Here is a 10680-nt window from a genome sequence, read left to right on the forward strand (position 1 = left end):
TTTACATATTTATGAAAATAAAATAACATAAATTATAAAATAACATAAAATACATAAAAGTAAATTTACTTTTCTGAGAATGTTTAGGCCAGCAGAGAAGGCCTTGCTGGCCCTCAGGGTCCGCCACTGCTGTATATACTGTACAATTACAATACATCCATCCATCCATTTTCCGATCCGCTTTATCCTCACAAGGGTCGCTGGAGCCTATCCCAGCCGTCTTCGGGCAGTAGGCGGGGGAAACCCTGAACCGGTTGCCAGCCAATCGCAGGGCACACAGAGACGAACAACCATCCGCGCTCACACTCACACCGAGGGACAATTTAGAGTGTTCAGCCTGCCAGCCATGCATGTTTTTGAAGTGTGGAAGGAAACCAGAGTACCCAGAGAAAACCCACACAGGCACAGGGAGAACATGAAAACCCCACACAGGAAGGCCGGAGCTGGGATCGAACCCAGGGGGTTGAGGTTGACGCGCTAACCACTAGACCACCGGACCGCCAATTACAATACAATGATTTGCAAATCATGTCCAACCTATATTTAAATGAATCCTACAAAGACAAGAGATTTCATGTTTGAACCGGTAATCTTTTTAGCAATTTATTAACTTTGAATTTTATGGCTGCACCACATAAAAAAAAAAAAAAAAGCTGGGACATGGTTATGTTTTTTTTTATCACCTTTTCTTTTAACAACATTCAATAAACATTTGGCAACTGAGGACACTAATTGTTGATGCTTTGTCGGTGAAATTCTTTCCCATTTTTTCCCCAGCTTTAAACAGTCAGGGGGTCTGCGTTGTCATAAATTTACACTTCGTTATGCACCGCACATTTTCAATGGGAGGCAGGTCTGGACTGCAGGCAGGTCAGTCTAAGAGCCGCATTCTTTTACGCTTTTGTAACAAGTGTAGAATGTGGTTTGAAATTGTCTTGCTGAATTAAGCAGGGGCATTCATGAAAAAGACGTTGCTTGGGTGGCAGCATATGTTTCTCCAAAACCTGTATGTACCTTTCAGCATTAATGTTGCCTTCACAGATGTGTAAGCCTCCCATGCCATTTGCACTAACACAGCCCCATACCATCACAGATGCTGGCTTTTGAACTTTGCGTCCATAACAGCCCGGATGTCTATTTCCCAAAGGACACAATGTCCACAATTTCCGAACACAATTTGGAAATGTGGACTCGTCAGACCACAGAACACTTTTTCACTTTGCATCAGTCCACCCATTTCTGGGTGTTGTTGACGATGCAATGTTTTTTGCATTGCATCGTCGAGTTTTAAGTTGCATTTACAGATGCAGCGCCAAACTGTATTTATTGACACTGGTTTTCTGAAGTCTTCTTCAGCCCAGGTGGTGGTATCCTATGCACATTGATGTCAGTTTTTGATGCAGTGCCGCCTGAGGGATCGCATGTCACGAGCATTCAATTTTGGTTTTTGGCCTTGCCACCTAATATGCAGTGATTTTGCCAGATTCTCTGAAAATTAAATATATTTGTAGTGTATTCCATTAAATATACGTTGACCATGATTTGAAAAGCATTGCATTCTGTTTTTAGTTATGTTTCACACAACAAGCCAACTTCACTGGAATTGGGTTTGTTTGAATCCGTGTCGTCACTTCGCTACTGCTTGCCTTATTACCAAACAGGGCGATTAAAAGCACGAAAGAGAGCAAAAAGTCTTTATTACTGCTGGTAGTAACAATTCGTCCGTTCCTGCCTAAGAGCAGAATGGCAGAATGTGAGTCGAGAGGATTTCACAGAATGAAATAAATAAGAATTAAATGACACTTACTGTCTCGGAAGCAACTCAATAGGGATATGAAATATAAAACATTTCAGGCAATGTTTGAATTACTTGAAACTTTATTTAGGAAACTAAAAGTGGAGAGATAAAACCCAATTAGCCTGTCCCTGCTATTCTCAAGAGTACCACTTTATTGTTACTTTTGTGATTAAACTAAAACAAATAAAATCATGGAGTCATATTCTTCTTCAACCACTTAGGCGCATGTGTGCCAAAATGTAATCTTCAACTTCAAAAGTATTTCAGAGCAAACAGTCGGCAAAGTCACGTGATTGTGTGATTTTCCTCTATGCACGCAAACACAATGGCGTAATCAACCGATTTGCCACCCTTAAAAACTGGCGGCATTCTTCTATGCCTCCACACGCCAGCTAGCTGGTGATTGAGGCTGTTTGTTTGATTTTGATTTCATCCTTAATGCCTAAAAGGGAAATTAATGTCTGTCATTTTTTTTCGCAAATGAAAATGATGGGTTTGGCGTGACCCATTTTTGCAAACAGTTATTTATATTTTCTTTTTTTCGTTTTTTTTTGGGGTGGGGCAGGGCGGAGGGGGGTCAGTGATGCTACAAACATCTTTCCCGTGCTTGTGTACTATATTAAAAACAAACTGAAATAGCCTGACAACCCTAATCTTTTGACTTTACGTTTTTAAAGTATTATCGGTCTTTCTTATCTGTTTGTGAAATGTGCCCCCTCTGCCCATAAAACCTAGCGATAGCCTCCTCAAGAATCATGTCCAAATATTAAGAGGCGGTGGTGTCCCTGTGTTAGAAAACATCAATACATTACAAATACCAAGCAAATGAGCACCTCTTAAAATCCGGTAGCTGATCTGTTCACTTCTATTCTTGTCTCCATCTTTTGCAAAAACCGGTCCGGGTTCCAGTGTCAGCGGGCCTTCCTGTTGATTCAAATCGTACTCTCATTCCGCAGCTCACCTTTGTTTTAATCGCCTCACAATAAAAATCCAACATGCGGCTCTGCTTCATATTAGTCCAAAATCATTTTCAACAGAGGAATGTGAAAATGGCTTCTTATCTATCAGCTTTGAAAGCACGACATCACGCCGTGAACTCACCTCCTTCTCCGTTAGATTGACTTTGCCTCTGTAACCAGCGCTCACACACAGCTTGGCAAGCCCTAAATTAGTCCTCAAACAAGGCTGAAACCAGGGCGGCCGGTTATCTACGTCCTTTATATGCACCGTGATGGTGGCCACGGAGGTGAAGAAGGGCTCATTGGAGGCTGAACCATTGAACGTGTCCTGTAAAGTTTTCAACAACCAAGGTCACAGAAAAGCGGCTTGATCTCGAAATGCTGCTATGATGCTGCACTGTACCTGTACGTGTAACACCAGTGAGATTTTCTGAACAACATCGTAGTCCATCACACTTTTAACAAGTAATTTTGGAGTGTTGATGTTCTCCAGACGGAAATATTTATCCTAATTGAACAGACAAGAGAAAAGCAGACTGGGGTCATGACCAAAGGCCTTAACGCAACTCTATTACAACTCAAGTCAAAAACAACACATATACTTTACATATGGATTCATTTGCAAAATACAAATCTGATTAATTCTTTCTTTTGATATATGGAATCTGTAAATGCATACATCCATATGTATCGGGCATGGGTAAGATGGAGCCTATCTATCCTCGTTGGCTTTTGACAGAGTATGATCTCTAGACCAGTTGCCAGCCAAACACAGGGGCCAATCATCAATCACACTCACATTCACACCCAAGGCCGACTTTACACCTGGACAAGGGGGATCGGCGCCACCTCAAAGAAAAGCTTCTCAAATCAATCCACGCAAGCTTCCTCAACTTTGTGTCTCCTCCAGTCTGTGCTGTGCGCAGGCTGTTTGTGATCGACTAATAAATTGTTCACAAGTGTATATATACAGCAGCGTCCATTTTTGCTGTCAACCGAGGATTGTTTGTCTTTTTTTTTTTTTTTTTTTTAATCATCAAGCGTGAGAGTGGAGCAGAGCCCTTTGTGCACCAATAATGATAACATGTGACCTGATAACATGATAAATGAAATGATATTAAAAAAAAAACAGTTTAATGCTGGGCTCTATTTGGTAGACAGTGCACCGGCACCGTGGTGCAAATGCTGTCAGATTCGGACTTTCAGCACAAAGCTCACTACAACCAACACACTTTGCTGTTCCATCCTGTGAGGCAGCACAGCAAATGAGTATCTTGGAGATGCACCTGTGTCAAGGTTATTCGGCAGAATTACAAATATTTTTAAGTAGACACGCACCGAATCGAGACAAGAGAGAAACAACACAACCGGAATCTGAGCTCATCTTTTACAAAAGAGCAGACAGTCGCTTCCAGCGCACCAAAGTCATTCAGCGCCCTGTTTCCCTACTGCTCCTTTTAGGAATCGAACAATGTTCTACAGTACACTCCCAGTGCTCTACCGTGCTGCCTGTAATACACCTCGATAGTTCTAAACAAACAAACTCATATTTTCTCACAAGCAGTTGCCAAGTCTATGAAAAGAAATTCACTGCAGTCTATACCTCAGATGTCAAACTCAAGGCCCGGGGGCTAGATCCAGCCTGCCACTTCATATCATGTGGCCCACTGACGCAAATTTTGTGCATCAACTTCTATGATTCTTGCTAAAACCTAAATTTCTAATGGTCATATGTAGAAATAATAACAGAGATATTGCAAGTGATTTTTGTGACCAAGCCCCTCTTTCTAGTAACTTGAGTGATGTCATTACCAAATGACTGTCACCGCTTCAAATGACCACAAAAATTCTACTTAGTTCAAATTACATTTCATAGTCTTACCATGGCGGACTCTAAGCGATAAAATAGTGGTTCAGAATCAGCATCAGTGGCTTCAATCAGTCCAACACTGGAATTGACAGGAGTCAGCTGGGAAGTGCAAAAGTGCCAATTTTACAATTACATCCAACATAAAATCAAGGACAAATTCAGCATGTCCGATGGCTGCACGGCTCACCTCATTTACTTCCAGAATGTAGCTATTCTGAGCAAAGTTTGGGGGGTTGTCGTTTATATTTTCCACCAATACTTCGACAGACTCATTGACCTTGTGTGGGGAAAAAAAATCATGCTTAATTCATCAAGTGCGACGGTGATGTTTATGAGGTGATGTTGTACTCACAGATTTGGAGCCTGGTCTGCTGCATTGTACCCACACCACCAGAGCTGCTCTGTTGGGTAAAGCCTGACAAACATTTATCCATGGTAATATGACGTGAATATTACGACGGTCATTCAATAAATAAGGTGAATTTTTCGGTATAAGGACTATAGAAGCTTACTTTTTTTTCCTCAATGTAGTCTCCCAGCACTATCACACACTTTTCCCATCTGTGCACAAGCTTTCATATTCCCTCAGCGTAAAAATCTTTGGACTGATGTCTCAGCCAGTCGCTCACAACACTTTTGACTTCATCGTCACTTTCAAACTTGGTGCCTTTCGTGAACGCTTTGAAGGGACCAAACAGGTGAAAGTCTGAAGGGGCAAGGTCTGGGCTGTAAGGGGGTTGAGGGAGCAGTTCCCAGCCTGGCTCGTTGATGGTCTGAACCGTTTGGGCTGCTGTGTGAGGCCTTGCATTGTCATGATGCGAGATGACTCCTTCTGAAACATCAGTCCAAAGATTTTTACGCTGAAGGAGTATGGAAGCCTGTGCACAGGTGGGAAAAGTGTGTGACAGTGCTGGGAGACTATGCTGAAAAAAAAAAAGAAAAGTAAGCTTCTATCGGTATTCGAAGTTTTTACACCGAAAAATTCACCTTATTTATTGAATGACCCTCGATTTACACAATATGTCATTTCGGCCAATTAACATTCATTCATTCATCCATTTTCCGATCCGCTTATCCCCACGAGGGTCGCGGGGGTGCTGGAGCCTATCCCAGCTGTCTCCGGGCAGTAGGCAGGGGACATCCTGAAGCGGTTGCCAGCCAATCGCAGGGCAGACAGAAACAAACAACCAGTGGCGCTCACACTCGTACCTAAGGACAATTTGGAGTGTTCAATCAGCCTGACATGCATGTTTTTTGAAATGTGGGAGGAAACCGGAGGACCCGGAGAAAACCCACACAAGCACGGGGAGAACATGCAAACTCCACACAGGAAGGCCGGAGCTGGAATTGAACCTGGTACCTCTGCACTGTGAAGTCGACGTACTAACCACTACCGGGCTGCCCTCCAATTAACATGAAATCATTAAAAATGCATAAAATATAGAGTTTTGATTTGATTATATTTTGTATGTAATTTTACATCTGACATTTATGACAACATAATGTAGACATCCCTCCATTTTGAACAATGCTTATCCTGAACAGGTTTGCAGTGGGATGCTGGAGCCTCTCCCAGCTGACTTCGGGCGGAAGGCAGACTACATCATACATCAGTCATAGGGCACATATAGAGACAACAATTCACACTCACGGCCACACCGTCACTGAGTGGGAACTGATCCCACACCGCCCTTACACAAGTCAGGCGAGTGTACCACTACACCATCAATGACTATCATAGAAAAATTGCATCTGAAATTTGTATCGTAAAAAAAGAAAAGTCTGATTGCCTATTGCTTGGATTTTGAAATATTAAATTAAGAAAAAGAAGAAACGCCCACGCACCCGCACATGAAGAAGAAAAAAAATTTTGAATGCTACTGCAAAATGTAACTCTCAGTAGATTTGTTTGGGAAGTTAAGTACCTCATAGTCCAGTTCTTTCTTCACCATCAGGGCTTTGCCTTTCAGGTAAAACATTTCTTCAGGATTCCTCACAACAGTCAGTGTTACATCACTACCGGAGCTTATTTTTACCACCTGGAGGTCAGCAGTGCTGTTCTCTGGAACAGGAACAGGCCCAGCAGGCACTGTGCAGACTGAGAGAGGTGTGACAAATCAGATATTGTCCATAAGAGCAACGAGGCTTGCACCCATCAAGGCATTGTGAGACCATTATTAATTTCGCTAGATTTACAATTTTGAGTATTAACTCCTGCAACATAAACAGTAGCTACACAGTAGTATAACATGTCCAAAAAGAGTGATAGAGAGAGAGAGAGAGAGAGAGAGAGAGAGAGAAATGTGTCATTTATTGGACTGAGGTCACAGGGCACTAAAAGACGTGACAGCAAATAACTATACATCCTTAATTAGTCAGGTAAGTGCCCTGGCCTCAACCCAGTACACCATACTTGTCATTAAAAACACAAACGTGAAGGCAGGAACACCCGCAAATCAGAAAGGAAAGGAAGTCATAGTAAAGACCTGGCAAGGCTGCTGAATAAACATGCGTGAAAACCTGTAACCATTGTAAATAGCACAGCCACCTTACGCTGTGTTTTCTATGCTATTGCTATTTATTATTTATTATATTTATTCCACAAATATATTGCTAATGCTTTATTTTATATTTCACTTATATTGAACTGTGTACAGTTCTTTTCTGAAACATTTATTTTGTGCAATGAAACACTTTATTTCCCCCCCTCAATCTTGCTGCTGTAGACTGCAAATTTCCCCAGTGTGGGACAAATAAAGGTGATCTTATCTGATCTTATCTTATCTTAAGCCATCTTTAGGGAGAAAAATCAGAATGAGTCATGGATGACTATCATTGTGTCACTTTGTCCAAATGAAATTGAACCTCTGAAAATATGCAAGAACAATCAAAGCCCTATTTTTGTGAAAACACCCGTTTATCCTAATTTTACCAATTTATGATTTTCTGCACCAACTGTACAAACTGTCATAGTATTGTATTCTACCACTGATCACTTTAGCTCTGCTTGATACTTTGCACATTGTCTCACAGTTGTCACTGGGTGGTCCCACCGCACTACGGTTCACTAACATTACGAAATGTCCTTCCATACCTATTTGTCATGTTCTTGTTTATGATGATACTAATGCAGCGTGTTGTACCGGAGACAAATTCCTTGTGTGTTCTACATACTTGGCCAATAAAGATGATTCTGATTCTGATTCTGATTATTATTGACCAACTAATTTTGGACCTAACTGGAAACAACAACCAATAACAACTACTGAATTTAGGATAATCCATCCATTCATCCATCCATCCATTTTGTGATCCGCTTTATCCTCACAAGGGTGGTGGGGGGTGCTGGAGCCTATCTCAGCCATCTTCGGGCAGTAAGCGGGTACACCCTGAACTGGTTGCCAGCCAATTGCAAGGCACACATAGACGAGCAACCATCCATTAACCTGCCATGCATGTTTTTGTTATGTGGTAGGAAACCGGAGTACCCGGAGAAAACCCACGCAGGCAGAACATGCAAACTCCACACAGGAAGGCCTGGAGCCGGAATCGAACCCTGCCCCTCTGCACCGTGAGGCAGACGCGCTAACCACTGGACTACTGGGCTGCATTTAGTCTAATAATAATAATAATAATAATAATAACAATAATGAGTGTGAATGGTTGTGTACCCTGCGATTGTCTGGCAACCAGTTCAGGGTGTACCCCGCCTACTGCCCGAAGACAGCTGGGAGAGGCTCCAGCATGTCTATAAAGCCCATTAAGCAGATCAGACAATGACTGTCTGGCTGGATAACAACCACAACCATTATTTTTATGATGATGATGATGATTACATATTAATCCTCGCATGGTGGGATGCCTCCGAGTGGCGCGAGAGCGGAACGCCGGGGCTCTTGGGCTAAATGCCCACCAGCCGGTAGGGAAGCAGGTGGGGTCTCACCAGAAGGTGAGACGCCCAGCGCTCGCCCCGCCGGAACGGAAGGGAGTGGGAGTAGCTGCCCCACAACCCTCCTTAGACAATAATCACGCAAGGGCCCTTCCGGGGCCCGCACTGGGTGTGAACCTCGCGATGCACCAGTGTGAGTCGTACCGGGTGTGGGATCCGGGAAGGGCGGGCAAGTCCCTGACAGGGGCCGATTGCCCAGGAGGAGGAGGATGATAATTATTATTATTAGCACTCACTTATTCTGAAGGATCTAAAAACTAACTAAACAAGTTCGGACCTAAACACAAGACACCAGCTAAAAGTGCACATGTTGTTCAGTGGAATGTTTTCTGACTGAATTGTAGTTCAACTAACAAAGACAGTTGTGTGATTCTTTGTTACATTGCACAGCGACACGAGGACATTCTAAACATAAGCTAAGCTTTTTAAACTGGAAAGTGATTTAAAAACATCCACATGTAGTGTTGGTCAATCTACGGGACCAGATCAAAAGCTATGTGCTGGACACAAGGTGAAAGAGATTGAAAGGATGTGTTTTTCTCGCTGGTTTTTGAACAGAATCAAACTGGGACTTTTGATCAGTTTTTGTGAGATGCAGGCCAGAATCTCTGTCAGAGAAAAACATCTCATTTTTGTCATTTGGCTGATTAATTTTCCGATGCCTGCGAGCCATAGACGATTGGCAGCACTGAAAAGCTGAACACACGGACTCTCTGTCTCAGCAGCCTGATCAACGTCCTCTTGCAGCCAGCAGCAACATATGAAGTTCTAAGTAGCGGTAAGAGCTTTACTTACGCCTTTGAGCAGAAGCAAATGTACAAAAGCTGAGCGTGATGACGTATCTCAAAATGACAATCACAGGTTTGCGTTTCCATTTTCGATCCATGTCCCGATTTGTGGGTCACCAACAGATAAAGACACGAGGAGGATGAAGAGCCCGTGGTACCAGCGGGTACTCCAAATAATGCCTTGTCTGTGCTGCCTGGCGAGTGGGAGTCAACTACAGTTGCGATGTTTGTGACTTCATCTTACGGGCACATATCGTATTAAGTGGCTGCCAGCAGAGGCCTCCCAGCCTCCCACAGAAATACTTGCATCTGTTTTAACGGCTCTGTTTGCAATGGTGGTCCTGCCGCACTCTGGGGGAAAATCAACAGGATGAATGTTAACAGTGGGAAACATTGCTTCTTGCCTCCTCGTGGGGGACAGACAAGTGGAGAGGGGTCCAAAAACAAAAAACAAAAAAACAAAACAAAACATGGCCATCAGAAACTGTTGCCGATAGGTACAGATAAGCTGTTGGCATCTAGCAAAAAGTGGTCAAGCCACAAAGTCACAATGTTTTTGTTTTTTTTTTAAACTGGCCGCCCCGCGGTCCACTGGTTAGCGTGTCAAACTCACAGTGCAGAGGTTGTGGGTTCGATCCCAGCTCCGGCCTTCCTGTGTGGAGTTTGCATGTTCTCCCCGGGCCTGCGTGGGTTTTCCCGGGTACTCTGGTTTCCTCCCATTTTCCAAAAACATGCATGGCAGGCTGATTGAACACTCCAAATTGTCCCTAGGTGTGAGTGTGAGCGCGGGTGGTTGTTCGTCTCTGTGTGCCCTGCAATTGGCTGACAACCGGTTCAGGGTGTCCCCCGCCTACTGCCCGAAGACGGCTGGGATAGGCTCCAGCACCCCCTGCGACCCTTGTGAGGATAAAGCGGGTCGGAAAATTGGTGCAAAGACAACAATCTCCACCTGAATGTGGAGATGACGAAGGAGATTGTTGTCGACTTCAGGAGAACACACACCCAGGTGCCACTGTGGAGAGGGTGAGCAGCACCAAGTTCCTGGGAGTGCACATCTCTGAGGACCTGTCCTGGAGCCACAATACCTCATCACTGGCCAAAAAAGCCCACCAGCGCCTGTACTTCCTTCGCAAACTGAAGAGAGCAAGAGCCCCGCACCCCCATCATGCAGACTTTCAATAGAGGCACCACTGAGAGCATCTTGACCAGCTGCATCACCTTGTGGTACGGCGCTTGTACCGTGTCCTGCCGAAAGAGTCTGCAGCGCATCGTGAGAGCAGCTGAGAAGATCATTGGTGTCTCTCTTCCCCCACTCG

The 10680-nt window shown here is 43.8% G+C and overlaps 1 protein-coding gene across 1 annotated transcript in view; it reads right to left on the minus strand.

Annotated features, from left to right (window-relative positions):
• cdhr5a (cadherin-related family member 5a) overlaps positions 1-9544 on the minus strand; it is a 17188-nt gene extending 7644 nt beyond the window's left edge. The window contains exons 1-8 of the mRNA XM_019867209.1: positions 9372-9544; positions 6553-6725; positions 4980-5042; positions 4815-4904; positions 4640-4726; positions 3161-3265; positions 2900-3085; positions 2632-2722 (exon numbers count right to left, since the gene is read on the minus strand). Coding sequence (XP_019722768.1) covers positions 2632-2722; positions 2900-3085; positions 3161-3265; positions 4640-4726; positions 4815-4904; positions 4980-5042; positions 6553-6725; positions 9372-9462 — 886 coding nt within the window. The 5' untranslated portion in view covers positions 9463-9544. The remainder of the gene's footprint in view (positions 1-2631; positions 2723-2899; positions 3086-3160; positions 3266-4639; positions 4727-4814; positions 4905-4979; positions 5043-6552; positions 6726-9371) is intronic.
• Positions 9545-10680: the final 1136 nt, after the last annotated feature.

The sequence above is a fragment of the Hippocampus comes genome, unplaced genomic scaffold (assembly GCF_001891065.2).
Source record: "Hippocampus comes isolate QL1 unplaced genomic scaffold, H_comes_QL1_v1.1 scaffold2, whole genome shotgun sequence".
Taxonomy (NCBI): domain Eukaryota; kingdom Metazoa; phylum Chordata; class Actinopteri; order Syngnathiformes; family Syngnathidae; genus Hippocampus; species Hippocampus comes.